The 21106-nt window shown below is 45.8% G+C and overlaps 1 protein-coding gene across 1 annotated transcript; it reads right to left on the bottom strand.

Moving 5' to 3' along the window:
• Positions 1 to 11017: 11017 nt before the first annotated feature.
• On the bottom strand, positions 11018 to 15821 carry LOC109759389 (cysteine--tRNA ligase CPS1, chloroplastic/mitochondrial). The gene is made up of 9 exons (XM_020318215.4): positions 15300 to 15821; positions 14563 to 14626; positions 13275 to 13436; positions 12787 to 12957; positions 12426 to 12707; positions 12209 to 12334; positions 11860 to 12063; positions 11587 to 11769; positions 11018 to 11497 (listed from the first exon to the last, which is right to left on the bottom strand). The coding sequence occupies exons 1-9, from the start codon at positions 15590 to 15592 to the stop codon at positions 11291 to 11293; spliced, it is 1692 nt and encodes a 563-aa protein (XP_020173804.1). The 5' UTR covers positions 15593 to 15821; the 3' UTR covers positions 11018 to 11290.
• Positions 15822 to 21106: the final 5285 nt, after the last annotated feature.

Below are 21106 nucleotides of genomic sequence, written 5' to 3' on the forward strand. Positions count from 1 at the left end.
TCCGTCCAACAAAAAATACCAGGTGCTATCCTTTCTATGTATTTTGTCAGCACATATTAAATCATCCGAGCAAAACTACTTTGCCCTGTTGTATTTTGTATGCAGGGAAATTACCCGTCGCAGCGTTTCCATTGATCGGCTATCGCTTCATCGACCTGTCACCCGCTGCCAACGGGCCACCGATCCTATGGCCGTCTGAGCCACCACCCCTGCCGACCATGGCTCTGGCTTTGTCGAGCCGCCCGGATCCTTCTGCTGCAGATTTTTCTTCGTCGGTGTTGACCTCATGCAAACTAAGCCGTGTCCGCAGCCCTCACCTCAACAGTAATCTGTGGCTGCTCCCGCCTTGAGCCGCCTGGATTGGGCCCTGCTGTGACCCGCCTCGCCTGCGGTGAGCCGTCTCCGCCACCTCGAGCCACCTGCGAGCCAATTCGGATTCAAGTCAAGCTGAAAGCTGCAAATCAAGTAGCAGACCGTCGCCGTCGTAAAGCTACCTCTGCCACCGGAGAGCCTCCCCGCGTTGATCCGCAGCCGGAGAGCCGCCATCCCACGATAAGCCGCCGCCTGCCCCCGGGTCGACTCGCGTCCGTTTCAAGCTGTTCAAGTCGCCGCTTCCGCCGTCTCAAATGCGCTGCTGCGGCAGTCTCTGAGCCACCACCATGGTGATGCCTCCGTTTCGCTGCTGTGTTGAGCCACCTCTGCCGTGTTGAGCCGCCCGGGCTATATTGAGACGTCGGTCTGCCTGAGCCGCCTCTGCTGTGTTGAACGGATCATCCGTCATCTGAACAATCAGGTGATATCTATCCGTTTAAGTTTATCAGCATATATTGCTTTTTGTCAAAGAACAATTACTCCGGCTTGCGATGTTTTTGATGCAGGACAATTGTTCACTACATCAACACGACGTGGTTGACTCGCCCGTCCGCGCGATTTACCGCGCCTGCGATTGACTCGCCCGTTCGCGCCGGCTTACAATGCTGCGGCCGACTCACCCGTCCGCACCGGCTTACAATGCCGCGGCCGAATCTCCCGCCCGCACCGGTTTACAGTGTTGCGGTTGACTCACCTGTGATTAACTTCATGGCGGATTACTTCCGGCCTAGACACATCAGGTGTTATTTCTCCTATGCATTTTTCTTAGTATACTTTAATTACTATGAGCACAACTACTCTGCTCTACGGTATTTTTGTATGCAGGAGAATTATCCGTTACAAAGTGGTGTTATGCCACGGAGGCACGTTCGGCGGTACCGCGCGGCTTCACGGACTGGTGTGTCAAGGTCCGGATTACATCAACGCGCCGGCCGACTCGCTCGTCCGTGCCGCATTTCAGCACCACAAACGACCCGCCCGCCCTCGCGATAGGTTCATGCGTCCGCATCGGCTTACAACGAGGAGGACACTTTGCTCGTCCGCACCGGCTTACAATGCCGCGGCCGATTCATCTGTCTGCTCCTGCGGCCGATTCAACCCCCCGCGGTCGACTCGCCCGTCCGCACCGGCTTACAGTGCTATGGCCAGCTCATCTGTTGCCCGGGCGAATCAGGTGATATTCATCCAAGTTTGTTCTTAACACATAGTATTTTTTGTCAAAGAGCAGTTTATCTTTGCCTTGGTCTGCACTATTGTTGATGCAGGACATGTGTTCACTACGTCAAAACAAACATGGTTGACTCGCTCGCGCCGGTTTACAGCGCCGCAGCCGGTTCATCTGTTTGAGCTGCCTCTGACGCGGCGGTCGTTTTTTCCATCTGTCTATTGCGGTCGGGTCTACATCGACACACCAGGACTGCACCTGTCTGCATGAGCGGATTATTGAATATGAGCAAGTCACTGCTTGGGAAGCCCGGTTTTCTTCCAACAGCTGGGAGGAAAATTGTCATGTGTTATCAGCCGCCGTCGACACTGGACGGCTCAATGGGCATGCGCACAAGTCGCCGCCACTACAGTTTGGTTAACTTCAAAACATCCAGTTGGAAGGAACCATTGGCCGAGTTGCTGACATGGCTCATACGGATCATTTACAACCCGTCGCAGTCACCTCAACCCAACAGTCCACACCAATGATATACCCCTTATGCTATGGTCCATATGGAGAATCTCAAAGCCAACTCCTCGAGTCGTCTTGAGACTCGGGGGCTACAATGATATGACTTGGCAGCATTGGTCATTTTCAATGCATTCAAGAACTCCGGATCATTGGAGGGAAAAAATAATCTGGTCCCGGAGGCTACCGCCATATTGGTGAAAAGTTTAAAGGCCGTCAGAAAATTTCCGGCTTAAAAAGAAGGATTCCGGTTTAGGTCCGGCTCAAGAGACTTGACATCTCCCACAAAGCACTGAAGCTCTTAATATCCAGTTTAAGATCCGATTCAAGGGAAATTTATCTGCCACAAAGTTTTGAAGCTCTCAAATCCGGTTCAAAATCCGGTTCAAGGTAAATTTGTTTATCACAAAACTTTGAAACTCTCAATATCCGGTTTAAGAATTTCCGGTTCAAAAAGAATTTATCTCTCGCAAAGTTCGAGTTCTCAGGAAAAATTAAAGGGACCAAAAAGAGTCTTTACAAAGCGCAACGCAAGCATAGGTACCTTGCTTTAATGACCATTGGGAGCTGATCGTATTCGAATTTAGCTTAACCCTTTTGGTGTGACCTTGATCGTATTCGAATCAGAGTCGTTAAATATTCTCATGATCACTAGGGGGCTTCCTGTTCAAAACATAGGTCGTATTCGAACCAAAGAGAACATAGCTGTCGGTACCCTCTTGATTGGCACACTGCCGAGCTCACTGGGGGCTTCTTGATCGTATTCGAATCATAGCTCAACCCCTCTTGGGAACCGACATGGATCGTATTCGAATCAGCGTCGTTAAACAACTCTCAAGGTCATTTGGGGGCTTCCTGTTCAAACATAGGTCGTATTCGAACCAAAGAGAACATAGCTGTCGGTACCCTCTTGATCGGCAACGCCAAAGCCACTGGGGGCTATATGATCGTATTCGAATCTTAGCTTAACCCCTTTGGGACGGTTTTCTGATCGTATTCGAATCAGAAGCCTCAAAAAAATTTGAAGTCTCTTTTTGCAAATAATTTTTGCGATTTTATTTGAAAGCTTTTTTGAACACATCTAAAGTGTATATGAGTGGTTTCTATTTAAACCCGGCTTGATTTTCGATGATAAGTCGCCGGCTTATGACAATCATCATCTATGTGGAAGCATTGGCTTCTAAGGATTGGGTTATCACACTTACTGCACAGGTATCATAAGCCGGCAGTACAATTCAATATCACAGGTATGATATTTTTTATACATGATTACGTTTAAACTGGCCCTGGCTATGGACTTTAAGCCGCCGGTATATTTTGAATTGCGCCATTGGAATCATGCGCGTATCAAAGATTGGGTTGTCACCCTTATCGTGCAGGTCATATAAACCGACAAATGCAAATTCAATATCACAAGTATGATATTATAGTTATGTTTCAAAGTTATGATTCATAACAGGCTTATCTGTAACTCCTTTTTTACACATCAGTGGTCATATGTAAGATATTATGACCCGCCCTGTTGTAAACCACCAAGGGTTCTTGTGATCTACTTGCGTGCAGGATAAGACTACATTTGGGTGGTTACCCGCCCTGGTTTTTGACGTTAAGTCGCCAGGGCATATGTTGTTTAAACTTTGCAGGATTTACAGAGCTGTGACTTACATAAATGATTAAGTTCAAGCCCATCATCAAAGATTGAAAATTGGTGTCTCAAAAGGGTTATCAATTCTTGATTTTCTCAAAAGGCTATAAATAGCCGGGTTATAAAATTTCCGGCTTACAATGGAGGCGTAATAAATCGCCATCGGCCAAGAGCCGCCGGGTATTTAAACTCCGGATTTACTTGTCAACAGATAAGGTATTTGAAATCTTTAAATAGCCAAACTTGGCTGGATTTTCATTATGATTTGAATGATTGAAGTTTTCAAACCGGGTTAGTCACATCTTTAATAGCCAACATGGCTGGATTTTTATTATGGTTATCAGAAACTAATATTATGATTGAGGTTTTCAAAGTCGCTTCAGCGCAATGGCTATTATTTTATCAATGGATATGATTTATTCTACAATGATAGGAATAGTCCCGAGTCGCTGCAGGCTTACAACCCGGCACTTGGGGGCTACATTATTCAAGTTGAGATTACATCAAATATGCAAGTCCCATGTCACTGCCAGCATGTACCATGGCACTTGGGGGCTAATGCAAAGTCATTTTTTGCTCAACTTATTGAAGACCCGACTCATCACATCGTAATGAGCCGGCCCTTGGGGGCTACCAATTGCTCCTGTTAAAATTCAAGATACACAAGCCTTATTACATTATATTGAAGGATCCACTGCTCAGTTGGTAAAGCACACGGCTATTAACCTTGTGGACGTGGGTTCAAGCCCCATGGTGGAGATTACATCATATACTGTTATTATCAATGATCATATTTACAAAGTCCCTGCTCTTTATTGCATAATGACCCGGCCCTTGGGGGCTACAGACCCTGTGACTACAACCCGGCGTCACCAATCATTATGACCCTGTGACTACAACCCGGCGTCACCAATCATTATGACCCTGTGACTACAACCCGGCGTCATCAATAAACATGAACCGGCGTTGGCAACAATTATGACCCGGCATCATCAGTCTTTTATAACCCGGAGATTTTGGAAATTATAACTCGGCAAGATCTATATCTTTAAGCCGGTTGAAAACCAGATGAGTATTTTAAGACCTATATTTTTAAGCCGGCGCTTTGGAAGCTGACTCAAGTGGATTATTTCTTACAATATTTCTCTACAAGAGACCAATGCCAGCAAATTGACTCTGAAGCTAGCCTATTGACCCGGATTTTTCAAAAGAAGTGCTCGGATTTTTGCATTGGCAAGGTTTGGACATATCTGTTAAAAGAGATTTGCTATAAGATCTTGAGTATGCATCCAGGAGGAAATGACAAGGACTTAAAGATGATCAGGTGCTGGTTCACGAAAATATTTAACCCGGAACACAACCTATCAAGTTTGTTCTTGTGTTTATTTTACAGGATCAGTTTAACATGGACAAATCCAAATTAAACTGGGGGCTAATGTCGGGGATATACCCCGCGGTATGACCCAGCCGGAAGTATGACCCGGCCGGACCTGGCGCTTCATCGTGACCCGCCGGAGGATTGGCGACTCATAGGTCTGGCGGTTCACTGGTGTGACGACTCACGAGCCTGGCGACTTAATGATGGCCCCGACGGCGGGTCAGACAGAAGAGTAGGCCCAAAGCCCAGAAGGCCGGCTCATGTTATGGTGGGCCGGTTTATGAAGAAAGGCATAAAGAATATTCTCCTACCAAGGAAGCGAGACCCGGACTTGTATTCAACTTGTAAGAAAAGATAGACTAGTCCTAGTCCTACTAGGACTCCACATGTAACCCGCCCCTCTAACTTATATAAGGAGGGGCAGGGCACCCCAAAGAGGGACAAGCAACAAGAAATAATCTCTAGGGCTAAACACCGAGAGCCGGAGCCGGCGACTCTCCCGTGATCATAATGAGACCTAGCCTCAAACAGCACGTAGGGTTGTTACCGGATGATGTTTCCCGGGGCCCGAAGCTGTCTAAACCCTTGTCTTGTGTGTCGCGTCTCTCGTCCCGATCAACCCCTCTCAAGCTACTACATAGATGCGTTGGCCTCACGACTAAGTCCTCACACTAGGACATCAGCCGTGACAATTCCACGACAGGATCCATGTATGAAAACAAAGTATGGACTTTGGTTGACTTGCCCGATGATCGGCAAGCAATAGAGAATAAATGGATCTTCAAGAGGAAGACGGACGATGATAGTAGTGTTACTATATACAAAGCTCGAATTATCGAAAAAATGTTTTCGACAAGTTCAAGGTGTTGACTACGATGAGATTTTCTCACTTGTATCGATGCTTCAAAGTCTGTCCGAATCATGTTAGCAATTGCCGCATTTTATGAAATTTGGCAAATGGATGTCAAACCTGCATTCCTTAATGGATTTCTTAAAGAAGAGTTGTATGTGATGCAACCAGAAGGTTTTGTCGATCCTAAAGGTGCTAACAAAATATGCAAGTTCCAGCGATCCATCTATGGACTGGTGCAAGCATCTCGGAGTTGGAATATACGCTTTGATAAATTGATCAAAGCATATAGTTTTATACAGACTTATGATGAAGCCTGTATTTACAAGAAAGTGAGTGGGAGCACTACAACATTTCTGATAAGTATATGTGAATGACATATTGTTGATCGGAAATAATGTAGAATTTTTTGGAAAGCATAAAGCAGTATTTGAAAGGAGTTTTTCAAAGAAAGACCTCGATGAAGCTGCTTACATATTGAGCATCAAGATCTATAGAGATAGATCAAGACGCTTGATAAGTTTTTTCAATGAGTACATACCTTGACAAGATTTTGAAGTAGTTCAAAATGGAACAGTCAAAGAAGGAGTTCTTGCCTGTGTTGCAAGGTGTGAAGTTGAGTAAAGACTCAAAACCCGACCACGGCAGAAAATAGAGACTCCCCTAGGGCGCGCCATAGAGATTATGGTGATGTGAACTATGGGTGTTAATCACATGGTGATGTGAACTATTGGTGTTAAATCACATGGCGATGTGAACTAGATTATTGACTCTAGTGCAAGTGGGAGACTGAAGGAAATATGCCCTAGAGGCAATAATAAAGTTATTATTTATTTCCTTATTTCATGATAAATGTTTATTATTCATGCTAGAATTGTATTAACCGGAAACTTAGTACATGTGTGAATACATAGACAAAACATAAGTGTCCCTAGTATGCCTCTACTTGACTAGATCTTTTATCAAATATTGTTATGTTTCCTAACCATAGACATGTGTTGTCATTTGATGAACGGGATCACATCATTAGGAGAATGATGTGATGGACAAGACCCATTCGTTAGCTTAGCATTATGATCATTACAGTTTCATTGCTACAGCTTTCTTCATGACTTATACATGTTCCTCTGACTATGAGATTATGCAACTCCCGAATACCGGTGGAACACCTTGTGTGCTATCAAACGTCACAACGTAACTAGGTGATTATAAAGATGCTCTACAGGTGTCTCCGAACGTGTTTGTTGGGTTGGCATAGATCGAGATTAGGATTTGTCACTCTGTGTATCGGAGAGGTATCTCTGGGCCCTCTCGGTAATGCTCATCACTATAAGCCTTGCAAGCAATGTGATTAATGAGTTAGTTGCAGGATGAAGTATTACGGAACGAGTAAAGAGACTTGCCGGTAACGAGATTGAACTAGGTATGATGATACCGACGATCGAATCTTGGGCAAGTAACATACTGATGACAAAGTGAACAACGTATGTTGTTATGCGGTTTGACCGATAAAGATCTTCATAGAATATGTAGGAGCCAATATGAGCATCCAGGTTCCGCTATTGGTTATTGACCGGAGACGTGTCTCGGTCATGTCTACATAGTTCTCGAACCCGTAGGGTCCGCACGCTTAACGTTCGGTGACGATCGGTAATATGAGTTTATGTGTTTTGATGTACCGAAGGTAGTTCGGAGTCCCGGATGAGATCACGGACATGACGAGGAGTCTCGAAATGGTCGAGACATAAAGATTGATATATTGGAAGGCTATATTCGGACATCGGAAAGGTTCCGAGTGGTTCGGGCATTTTTCCGGAGTACCGGGAGGTTACCGGAACCCCCCGGGAGAAGTTATGGGCCTTATGGGCCATAATAAGGAAGCACACCAGCCCACAAGGGGCTGGTGCGCCCCCTTGGGCAGGAGGCCGAATTGGAATAGGTTTGGGGGGTGGCGGCCCCCCTTTCCTTCTCTCCTACTCCTCCTTCCCTTCCTCTCCTACTCCAACTAGGGAAGGGGGGAATCCTACTCCTGGTGGGAGTAGAGACTCCCCTAGGGCGCGCCATAGAGAGGGACGGCCCCTCCCCTCCTCCACTCCTTTATATAAGGGGGAGGGGGGCACCCCATAGACACACAAGTTGATCAGTTGATCTTTTAGCCGTGTGCGGTGCCCCCCTCCACCATAATCCACCTCGGTCATATCGTAGCGGTGCTTAGGCGAAGCCCTGCGTCGGTAGCATCATCATCACTGTCATCACGCCGTCGTGCTGACGGAACTCTCCCTCGAAGCTCTGCTGGATCTTGAGTTCGTGGGACGTCACCGAGCTGAACGTGTGCTGAACTCGGAGGTGCCGTGTGTTCGGTACTTGGATCGGTCAGATCGTGAAGACGTACGACTACATCAACCGCGTTGTCATAACGCTTCCGCTTACGGTCTACGAGGGTACGTAGACAACACTCTCCCCCTCGTTGCTATGCATCACCATGATCTTGCGTGTGCGTAGGAATTTTTTTGAAATTACTACGTCCCCAACAGGACGCCGCCAGACGGGCACGCCCACAGTACATACGACGCTGTGGCCGGAGCCTTACAAGCCTCCATACTAATATGCCGTCAAGCAGCTCGCAACCCCCGCCGGTACGGTTCCTTACATCATCAACGTTAACGCGGCACCGCTCTTCTGCGAGTATTCTTCGCCGCAGCTCGTCCGGGCAAGGACGGCAGGCGGGGAGCAGATGGGTGCCCGCACACTGTTTGCTGCAATGCTGAGAGCGGGGGAGACGGCATACGACGCGGACAGGGAGATGCTCGATATCATCCACGATGGAGACAATGGAGGAGGAGGGGGCTATGAGGACAGGCAGGTGGAAGACTCGGACCCCACCCAGTCCGACAACTACCAGCAGCAGCAGTCCTACACCCAGACGGCCACGCAACAGTCCTACACCCAGATCGGCGATGGCACACAGTAACAACAACATTGGGCCGCGGGAGAGCAGCATCCGAAGGGGGGAGGAAGGGGGGAGGAGGAGGACGGCGACGATGATGATCGTAATGATACAGCTGGCGATCCGAAGAAGAAGGGTATATGAGAAAGCTTCAACATGCGGGAGGACGAGCTGCTGTGCAATGCATGGTTGGCCACTAGCCTTGATCTTGTCCATGGCAAGGAGCAAAGGGGCGCAACCTTTTGGAGGAACATTCACATATGGTTCCATGAGCACAACCATTTCGCGCCCGTGATCCGCAACCGTGAGTGGAAGTCCCTCAACCATTGATGGTACACCATCCAAGAGGCCGTCTCCAGGTACTGCGGGCACTTGAAGCATCTCATCGCACGGTGGCCTAGCGGTGCACAAATCACCGAGCAAGTTGATCACTAGCCATATATGCTTTAGTTTTGTCGATTACTAGCCGGACATGTATTGTTTTGTTGCTCACTAGACAGATATGCATTATTTCACGTTGTAGCCTACTTGTGCTTGTGTGGTGTACAAGAAGTTGGAGAAGAAGTCTTTCACCGTCATGCATTGTTGGTTGAAGTTGAATGAGCAACCAAAGTGGAACATTTTCATTGCCAAGACCGTTGCCCAAGCCAACAAGGAATAAATCGGTGCCCCTACCGACCGAGCCCAAGAATCGCCAAAGAAGGTTAGAAGAAATTTATGGGGCAAGAAGTGGGAGGAGGAGAGGGCGAAGCGAGAAGGTGCGGTGGCCAAGCTAACCGAGAGGTTCGAGGAGATCTTGGCAAAGGAGGAGGCATGCGTGAGGCGCTCGGACATCAAGCAGGAGAGGAAGGTGGAGAGGTTCAAGCAGTTGATGGAGGTGACGGAGAAGATCAAGCTCGAAGAGATTAGGACCATGATCGAAGAGAGGAAGCCGACGCTCGAGGAGAAGAAGGCCACGCTTGAGGAAAAGAGGGTCAAGCTCGCCGCCAATGCGGAGGACACCAAGATGTTGACCTTGAATATCGACTCTTTGGATGTCGACGCTATAATTATCGTGCAATCCGTCCGCCACCAGATGTTGGAGCATGAGTTGACGGCGGCGGAAGATGTGGACGCGGCGGAGGCGGAGGCTACCTACTCGGCGGCGACGGCACCTCCTTGATCGGGGAGCAGCTTGCTGGGATGGCTGGTCCGGCAAGACAGAAATGCACGGATTGCCGGACTGATATTCTTTTGGATTCGGGCATGTAAAAACTAAGCATATTTGCTTTTTTTGATTGTGATCAGACATACGATCCGACACGGGTATGATCTAGCACAATATGTGGATCAATGTATATTAAAATTTAAATTTGCTGGCGGACATATACAGACTACAGTTGGATAGCGTTCTCATGTATCCGTGTTCGCGGACTGATGCCCCGCCCGCTTATGAATACGGGAGGATATTTACTAGTTGCCCTATCGTGGGGCGAGAAGAGAGCTGAGCTGCTGATGCCTGATGGCAATGGCACGCAGTTACTACTTCACCGGCTGTCCTGTAGTGGCAGATAGGACTGCAATAAGTAGCTTGAAACGAGGTAGGTTCACGAGTTAACGTACGTGCTCCTCCCTAGCTCCATCGCCTGGATGCGGCAAAAAATTTATGTTTTGACCCTTTTTTAAAACTTTTTCGAGATCTGACCTTAGTTCGTAAAATTTTCAAGATCTGACCTTTTTCTTACCGCCAGGGTCCATGGCGGTAGGCAGTTGCCCTATCGTAATTTTTTCCTAAGTATAAAATACAATGCATGCTTTCACCTACCGCCGTGCACCTTGACGGTAGGGTTGTACAGCTTACCACTAGCCTGTTTGGCGGTAGGGATGTTTTCTACCGTCATGGACCCTGACGGTAGCAAAAGGGTCAGCCTATCCCCAAGGATCTTGGCAGTAGCAAAAGGGTAAGATCCCAAATTTTTTACGAACTAGGTCAGATCTTGAAGTCAAAACACGAAATTTTGCCGCTGGATGCTGCTGGACACGGCTGGCAGGGGCATCGTCGTCGTCACCGGCAGAGAGCATCCGCCCCGACAGGCAAGCCGCTCGCTCTTCTCTCTCTCCCTCTGTCATTATCATGGTGCAAGACGTGTCCAGTTCTGGTTGTCAGGAGATTATGTACGACGCCCAACTTCACCATTTCATTCGTTCAAATTCAACACGGCAGACTAATGATAAAGTATACCAATATATGGAGGACCCTTCAATTTGTCCTCCTACACAACCACCGACACAACACAGGTCTCGTCTCTTCAGTCAACTTGGAACCCCTACAGAAACACCACGTCCAAAACTGGCGATATGCATGAGTAAAATCTGCACCAGCGCAATAAGATTCGTCCCTTGTACACTGTCATCTGTTAAACCAGGCACAGATTAACCACCGACTACTCTCGTTCGCATGGTCTCCACACCGTGCCGGTAGGTTCGTCCATCAGGGCGATGCCTTTGCCGGCAAGCTCCTTCCTGATCTGGTCCGACACGTCGAACTGCTTGTTGTTCCTCGCGGCGATCCTCTGCTCAATCTGCTCCTGCAGCGATTCCTCGGTCAGCCCTGCCCGCTTCAGCGCCTTCTCCTTTAGCTGCTTCAGTACCTGTCAAATTGAACATTTGCTCATGCAGCGCGCAATCATCATCCTAGGAGGAAAATGACATGTCTAGATAATGTGGCTTTAGTTCGTACCGCTGCTAAAGGAGATGGTGTCATCAGACCAAGGATGGATAGTTTGTGCTTAATTTCTGCTCCCAGTGCATTCAGAGCTTGAATGTGATCTTCCGGCTGCTTCTGTGGCCGCTGCTGCTTCTGCTGCTGCTTCTTTTGCTGCTGTTGCTTCTTCTTTTGTTGTTCCAGCTTTTGCTGCAGCTTCTGAAAGTAGAAATGCGTTTGATGAACCACTGTGAACTGGACATACATTTGTTCCAGCATTCAAAGCAGCATATTATTGCTTCGACATACCTTCAAATCATTTAAATTGCCGTTTATTGCCTTCAGCAGCTCCATGAAGCCATCCAGCACATCTGTAGTTCGAAGATCATCTGACATTGATTCCAAAAAAGCTTTATTGTGGTCGTCAACCAGTTTTTGCTCCTCGGCTGGGACTGGGACAGATATATTCTCTTCACGATGCAGAGACAAGACTTCATCGCAGTCATATAAAGTCTGCATAAAATTTATATCAAGTGAGATGGCCAAACATCAAAGGTCTGGTTCAAAATTCAATTGCTGAGACATAAGTGTGTCAAATGCCTAAACTTTGATTTGAAACCAAATCATGGCTAATATTATTGAAGTTTAAGTAAATCACCTGATAAATGTAGTATACACGATCAGATGCAATCTCAAGTGCTTTATCAGAATGATTGGCGTCTGATTTATAATGTGTGCGCATCAGGAAAAATCTCAGTGCCAAAGGATGATACAGAGTTATAATCTGAATGGTAGAGACATGTGAGATATCTCAGGAAACACCCTACAGGATTAAATGAGAACTATTAAAAGGAGTTAGGTATTCATTTCCTTACATCTCTGATCGTGAAGAAATTATTAACTGATTTTGACATTTTCTGATCATCGATGTTAATAAAGCCATTATGCATCCAGCATTTGACCTCACTTTCTGGATAAGCCGCTCGGCTTTGTGCAAGCTCATTCTCATGATGAGGAAATATCAAATCTTTGCCTCCACCATGAATATCAAACACGTGCCCTAGATAGTGAGCACTCATTGCACTGCATTCAATATGCCATCCTGGTCTTCCGTCACCCCAAGGGCTCTCCCAAGAAGGCTCACCTTCCTTAGCAGCCTGGACACGGTAATTCAAGCATAAGAAGAAAGTGGCAGTGTGCAAGAGTAAACTCTACACAACAACGTATCAAACTTACCTTCCATAATGCAAAGTCTGCAGGGTTCCGCTTTCTTGTATCGACAGCAACCCGTGAACCAGCACGATTATGGTCCAATATCCGGCCAGATAAACTGAGATATTCAGGAAAATTGTCGACGGAGAAGTAAACATCACCGTCTACAACATAGGCCTTGTCATTCTTGATTATCTGTTCACAAACATACACAAAACTGGAAGAGTTTTACCAAGTGAAGAAAATCTTGCAGTGTGAGATAAAAGGGACGTTAGAACAATTTTAAAGAACAATTGTCACATACAGTATGTTGTTACACATGATCGACCATGATGGCAGATGAAATAAGGTGCATGAGAAACTGTGGCTGGGTTTATTTATACTTTATTACTCCGTATGGTGACAAACAGATGCAGTTAGTCATCGTTTAAAAAAAGTAACAAGCTGGAAAAATATCATGGCATCATAGCGTTTGAGGTAATTCTGAACAGTAAAGGACAAATTGAAAATACCTCTTTGATTAAGTCTATGATATTGTCAATATGCTCTGTCACGCGTGGCTCGTGAGTAGGGGGCAGGCACTGAAGCTCAGCCACATCAGCGAGGAACTCAGCGATAAACCGACTGCTCAAGCTAGTAACTGTTTCACCATTTTGATTTGCCCGTTTAATAATCTGCAAAACCATAGCAAGTTCTGGAATCATTACAACAATACATGCTAAGGAAATAAGTTCATCTGGAAAAAATAATCTTAAGAAGTGCAGAAAATTGCATCATGCTGGGCAGATGAACAGAGCAAAGTGTTGATCTAAAAAGGAAATATAGGATGATAGCAACATATAAATGCTAAGTCATCAATTTTCACTAAAAAAAGCACCACCCAAACTCCCCATGAATCATGCACCCACCCACGATGGTAGCTGATAGTCATGGCTGACAGCAACTGTTACCTCTGGCAAAAAATGGTGCATATCAAGTACAGACATTCTTATCGAGCTTCGTTTAGAAGTAAAGAAAATTGACTTAGGCTCCTTTGGTTCAAAGGAGAAGTGTAGGGAAAATCTAGGAATAGGAATCTTATCTATGGTGGTATAGTTCATGCCTTTGTTTCAAAGGAATGGGGCAAAGGAAAAATGGAGGAAATTTTCAAAGAAAAGCGCAGGAATTCTAACATCCACTTGGACCTCTTTTTCAAATTCCTATGCACGAAGAATGATACTAAGATCATTAGTGGCATAATAACATTCTAAGTACACATTTTCATGTGGTTTGACTTTTCTTTGACCATGTTTATTAGGATTCCTGTGAACCAAACATCCAAGTTGACAGAAGTCCTATGTTTAACAATCCCCCGTTTTACGCACGCGCTCCTATCATCTTCCTATGTTTTTCTATTCCTGCGTTTTTAGAATCCTCTGAGCCGAAGGAATCCTTAGAAATATCTTGTACATCAGAACCAGTATCCAATCGAGCTAACAAAATCAGTCAGATGTAATTGTGTTTGCTTACAATTATCTAATTTTAATTTGAAGAGAAATTTTAGTGTAATCTGAGACTTTTTACCAATCCCACCAAGTGGCTGACAAACTTCTTTGCCAGACATATGGAGATAACAATAACTTCTTTGCCAAACTTCTTTACAAAGGGAGTATATGTTTAGAAGAAAAGAATGCAGTCCTTTGTTAAAAAAATAGATTGTTGAACCCATTCAGGTATTAGTTTACACGCGAGAAATTCAGCTTATGCAAAACAAATATCGTTCCATATTCTCAACTAGTAATGTTCTTGATGGATTATTACCTTATCATCAATATCGGTGAAGTTGCGCACATATTCAACTTCATACCCCAAGAATTTAAGATACCTGCATTGAATCAAGGACCAATATTAAGTATTTTACCAAAACGTTAGACACAAAAACAGCAGTAGAAACCGCTTAATGCAATTGTTATTCTGCTCAATTACCATATAGCCTTCTAGAAAATGTATCAAAAATTCATTTTAATAGACTGGATACAAGTTTGTTGCATCAGCTAATCTAAGCTGGTACAAGTTAAGCAATGCCGCACGTCGAACATATGGAAGTAACTTATGCGAACTGCAGAAGGCACAAAAGGCAAGAGAAATGACCAGAAGTGAAGGGTTTAAGCTACAGCACAAGTCAATAAACACAAACATATTCCAGAAACTACTGGAACATATGCGGATAAGACATTGTTGAAATCCATGTGAAGGGTACTAAACATACCATATTAGAGCACGATGAATAAAACACAATTCCGCAACATTACACTAGAGTTAAGTGGAGCAATTACCATTTGGAGCATAGATCAAATAATCCTAGATCCAAGCACCCACTCGACTCTAGCGCTAAGCTAAACCCCCTAGTCCCCACACACTTCGAAGCACCAAATTCAGCAGGGTAGTAGCGGAATTTCCACCGACTAAACGCATCGAGCTACACGCTCAGAGCGAACCGATCTCGGGAATTGCGAATCTATGCAGCGACCGGGCACCGGATCGGAGCAGGGAGGTACCTGTAGAGGACGTCGAAGGCGACGTAGGCGCGGGCGTGGCCGACGTGGCTGAAGTCGTACGGCGTGACGCCGCAGACGTACATGCCGACCTTGCCCTCGACGCGCGGCACGAAGGGCTCCTTCTTCTTCGTCATCGAGTTGAAGAGCTGCAGCGGCGGCGGCGACGGCGTGCCCACCACCGCGGTCGCGGGGGCGGAGAGGAGAGCGGTCGCGGCCGGCGTCGCCGTCGTGTCCTCCGCGACAGTGAGACTGGACAGAAGGGCGGCCGCCGGCTCCGGCGTGTTCTCGGCCATCCCGAGGACGGAGGGAAGGGAGGGGCAGACGCGCTAACCCTAGAAACGGCGGCGGCGGCGGGGCAGCAAGCAGGGGAGGAGAGCACTGGGAAGCAATCGGGAATTTGCGGTGCGATCCCTGCCTTTAATTTGTGGGGATTACTTGGAGAAATTTTAAGACGCTCCTCTCGGAGGGGAGGGGATTTGGGAGGATTTTGAGGGATTTAATTCTCAATCCCTACCAATTGCCTTTAATTCCCTGTCAACTGAGGGAGTATCTTTATTAAGAGCATGTCCACCACCAAAAAAATATGTCTAATTTGTAAAAATTAAAAAAATTGGGTTTAGAAGAAAAAAATGGTGTGCTTGTGGATGTAGATTGGCAGCACAACTTCAAATCCTTCTATGAGACCATCAGAGTGAAAATCTCTTGCAAGTACCCCTCCAAAATTCCAAATGAGAGACTCTTTGGAATCCAAGGAAATATCTAAAGCTGCTTATTGAAGGAGAACCCTTCGGAATGAAGATGGAAGAACATATACTTCCTGTTGGGGAACGTAGCAGAAATTCAAAATTTTCTACGCATCACCAAGATCAATCTATGGAGTAATCTAGCAACGAAGGGAAGGGGAGTGCATCTACATACCCTTGTAGATCGCGATGCGGAAGCGTTGCAAGAACGCGGATGAGGGAGTCGTACTCGTAGCGATTCAGATCGCGGTTGATTCCGATCTAAGCACCGAAGAACGGTGCCTCCGCGTTCAACACACGTGCAGCCCGGTGACGTCTCCCACGCCTTGATCCAGCAAGGAGAGAGGGAGAGGTTGGGGAAGACTCCATCCAGCAGCAACACGACGGCGTGGTGGTGATGGAGGAGCGTGGCAATCCCGCAGGGCTTCGCCAAGCACCGCGGGAGAAGAGGAGGAAGGAGAGGGGTAGGGCTGCACCGAAAGAGAGATGTTCTCGTGTCTTGGGCAGCCCCAAAACCCCAATATATATAGGGGAGGGGGAGGGCTGCGCCCCTCATCTAGGGTTTCCCCCTCAAGGGGTGCGGCCAGCCCTAGATGGGGCTTGGGGGCGGCCAAAGGGGGGAGGAGTGCCTCCCAAGTCAAGTGGAGGCCCTCCCCCTTAGGGTTTCCCCTCTCCCATGCGCATGGGCCTTGGGGGGGCTGGTGCCCCTGGCCCATTAAGGCTAGGGCGCCCCCTTATAGCCCATGCTACTGTATTGGACGTGGTGGAACATTTTCCGGACCTCCGGACCCCTCCGGAATCTTCTGGAAGCTTCCCGGTACAATACCGAAAAAACCCGAACTTTTCCCGGAACCCGAACAACAACTTTCCATATATAAATCTTTACCTCCGAACCATTCCGGAACTCCTCGTGACGTCCGGGATCTCATCCGGGACTCCGAACAACATTCGGTAACCACGTACATACTTTCCCTATAACCCTAGCGTCATCGAACCTTAAGTGTGTAGACCCTACGGGTTCGGGAACCATGCAGACATGACCGAGACGTTCTCCGGTCAATAACCAACAGCGGGATCTGGATACCCATGTTGGCTCCCACATGTTCCACGATGATCTCATCGGATGAACCACGATGTCGGGGATTCAATCAATCCCGTATGCAATTCCCTTTGTCTATCGATATGTTACTTGCCCGAGATTCGATCGTCGGTATCCCTATACCTTGTTCAATCTCGTTACCGGCAAGTCTCTTTACTCGTTCCGTAACTCACATCATCCCGTGATCAACTCCTTGGTCACATTGTGCACATTATGATGATGTCCTACCGAGTGGGCCCAATGATACCTCTCCGTTTACACGGAGTGACAAATCCCAGTCTCGATTCGTGCCAACCCAACAGACACTTTCGGAGATACCTGTAGTGCACCTGTATAGCCACCCAGTTACGTTGTGACGTTTGGTACACCCAAAGCATTCCTACGGTATCCGGGAGTTGCACAATCTCATGGTCTAAGGAACTGATACTTGACATTAGAAAAGCTCTGAGCAAACGAACTACACGATCTTGTGCTAGGCTTAGGATTGGGTCTTGTCCATCACATCATTCTCCTAATGATGTGATCCCGTTATCAACGACATCCAATGTCCATGGTCAGGAAACCGTAACCATCTATTGATCAACGAGCTAGTCAACTAGAGGCTTACTAGGGACATGGTGTTGTCTATGTATCCACACATGTATCTGAGTTTCCTATCAATACAATTCTAGCATGGATAATAAACGATTATCATGAACAAGGAAATATAATAATAACCTATTTATTATTGCCTCTAGGGCATATTTCCAACAGTCCCCACTTGCACTAGAGTCAATAATCTAGTTCACATCACCATGTGATTAACACTGACAGGTCACATCACCATGTGACCAACACCCAAGAGTTTACTAGAGTCAACAATCTAGTTCACATCTCTATGTGATTAACACTCAATGAGTTCTGGTTTGATCATGTTATGCTTGTGAGAGAGGTTATTAGTCAACGGGTCTGAACCTTTCAGATTCGTGTGTGCTTTACGAATATCTATGTCATCTTGTTACCACGCGCTATTTGGAGCCATTTCAAATAATTGCTCTACTATACGAATCCGGTTTACTACTCGGAGTCATCCGGATTAGTGTCAAAGTTCGCATCGACGTAACCCTTTACGACGAACTCCTTTTCACCTCCATAATCGAGAAAATTCCTTAGTCCACTAGATACTAAGGACAAGTCCGACCGCTGTCATGTGATCCTTTCCCGGATCACTATTGTACCCCTTGACCAACTCATGGCAAGGCACACGTCATGTGCGGTACACAGCGTAGCATACTGTGGAGCCTACGTCTAAAGCATAGGGGACGACCTTCGTCCTTTCTCTCTCTTCTGCTGTGGTCAGGTCTCGAGTCTTACTCAATACTCACCCCTTGTAACACAGCCAAGAACTCCTTCTTTGCTGATCTATTTTGAACTCTTTCAAAATCATGTCAAGGTGTGCATTCTTTGAAAGTATCATCGGGCGTCTTGATCTTTCTCTATAGATCCTGATGCCCAATATGTAAGTAGCTTTTTCCAGGTCTTCCTTTGAAAAACTCCTTTCAAACAACCCTTTATGCTTTCCAAAAAATTTACATCATTTCGGATCAACAATATGTCATTCACATATACTTATCAGAAATGTTGTAGCGCTCCCACTCACTTTATTGTAAATACAAGTTTCTAACAAACTTTGTATAAACCCAAAAACTTTGATCACTCCATCAAAGTGTATATTCTGACTCCGAGATGCTTGCTCTAATCCATGGAAGGATCGCTGGAGCTAGCATACCTTTTAGCATCCTTAGGATCGACAAAAACTTTCTGATTGTATCACATACAACCTTTCCTTACGAAAACTGGTAAGGAAACTTGTTTTGACATCCATCTGCCAGATTTCACAAATGCAGCTAATGCTAACATGATTCCGACGGACTTAAGCACCGCTACGGATGAGAAAATCTCATCGTAGTCAACTCCTTGAACTTGTGGAAATACTCTTTGCCACAAGTCGAGCTTCATAGACGGTAACATTACCGTCCATGTCCGTCTTCTTCCTAAAGACCCATTTACCTCAACAACCTTACGACCATCAAGTAGTACTCTCAAAGTTTATACTTTGTTTTCATACATGGATCCTCTCGGATTTTATGGCTTCTAACCATTTGTCGGAATATGGGCCCACCATCGCTTCTCCATAGCTCGTAGGTTCAGTATTGTCCAACAACATGATATCTCAGACAGGATCACGTACCACTCTGAAGTAGCACGCATCCTCGTCGTCCTACGAGGTTTGGTAGTGACTTGATCCGAAGTTTCATGATCACTATCATAAGCTTCCACTTCAATTGGTGTAGGTGCCATAGGAACAACTTCCTGTGCCCTGCTACACACTAGTTGAAGTGACGGTTCAATAACCTTATCAAGTCTCCACCATCCTCCCACTCAATTCTTTCGAGAGAAACTTTTCCTCGAGAAATGACCCGTTTCTAGAAGCAATTACTTTTGCTTCCAGATATGAAATAGGAGGTATACCCAACTGTTTTGGGTTTTCTATGAAGATGCATTTATCCGCTTTGGGTTCGAGCTTATCAGCTTGAAACTTTTTCACATAAGCATCGCAGCCCCAAACTTTTAAGAAACGACAACTTAGGTTTCTCTAAACGGTGTTGTCTCAACGGAATTGCGTGGTGCCCCTTTTAAAGGGAATGCGGTTGTCTCTAATGCCTAAACCCATAAACGATAGTGGTAATTCGATAAGAGACATCATGGTATGCACCATATCCAATAGGGTGCAGTTATGATGTTCGGACACACCATCACACTGTGGTGTTCCAGGCGGTATTAATTGTGAAACACTTTCCACAATGTCTTAATTGTGTGCCAAACTCGTAACTCAGATACTCATCTCTATGATCATATCACAGACATTTTATCCTCTTGTCACGACGATCTTCAACTTCACTCTGAAATTACTTGAACCTTTCAATAATTCAGACTTGTGTTTCATCAAGTAAATACACTCAGCATCTACTCAAATCATCTGTGAAGTTAGAACTTAACGATATCCACTGCATGCCTCAGCACTCATTGGACTGCACACATCAAAATGTATTACATCCAACAAGTTGCTCTCTTGTTCCATCTTACTGAAAACGAGGCTTTTCAGTCATCTTGCCCATGTGGTATGATTTGCATGTCTCAAGTGAGTCCAAACGATCCATCTGCATGGAGTTTCTTCATGCATATATACCAATAGACATGGTTCGCATGTCTCAATCTTTTCAAAAACGAGTGAGTCCAAAGATCCATCTACATGGAGCTTCTTCATGCGTTCTATACCAATATGACTCAAATGGCAGTGCCACAAGTATGTGGAACAATCATTACTATTTTATATCTTTTGGCACGAACATGTGTATCACTACGATCGAGATTCATTTTAGGTGCAAGACCATCGAAGGTATTATTCAAATAAACAGAGTAACCATTATTCTCCTTAAATGAATAACCGTATTGCGATAAACATAATCCAATCATGCTCAACGCAAACACCAAATCTCGATGGTAGAGGGAGCATGCGATGCTTGATCACATCAACCTTGGAAACACTTCCAACACATATCGTCATCTCACCTTTAGCTAGTCTCCGTTTATTCCGCAGCTTTTATTTCGAGTTACTAACACTTAGCAACCGAACCGGTATCTAATACCCTGGTGCTGCTAGGAGTACTAGTAAAGTACACATTCATATAATGTATATCCAATATACTTCTGTCGACCTTGCCTGCCTTCTCATCTACCAAGTATCTAGGGTAGTACTGCTTCAGTGACCGTTCCTCTCATTACAGAAGCACTTAGTCTCAGGTTTGGGTTCAACCTTGGGATTCTTCACTAGAGCAATAAATGACTTGCTGTTTCATGAAGTATCCCTTTTGCCCTTGCCCTTCTTAAACTAGTGGTTTTACTAACCATCAACAATTGATGCT

Source organism: Aegilops tauschii, chromosome 4 (genome assembly GCF_002575655.3).
Source record: "Aegilops tauschii subsp. strangulata cultivar AL8/78 chromosome 4, Aet v6.0, whole genome shotgun sequence".
NCBI classification, from domain to species: domain Eukaryota; kingdom Viridiplantae; phylum Streptophyta; class Magnoliopsida; order Poales; family Poaceae; genus Aegilops; species Aegilops tauschii.

Coding starts and splice junctions, on each gene's coding strand:
- LOC109759389 (XM_020318215.4), bottom strand. CDS start 15,592: ATGGCCGAGAACACGCCGGAGCCGGCGGCCGCCCTTCTGTCCAGTCTC. Junction 12,064..12,208: donor GTGTATACTACATTTATCAG/GTGATTTACTTA, acceptor AATTTTATGCAG/ACTTTATATGACTGCGATGA. Junction 11,498..11,586: donor CACCATCTCCTTTAGCAGCG/GTACGAACTAAA, acceptor TCAATTTGACAG/GTACTGAAGCAGCTAAAGGA.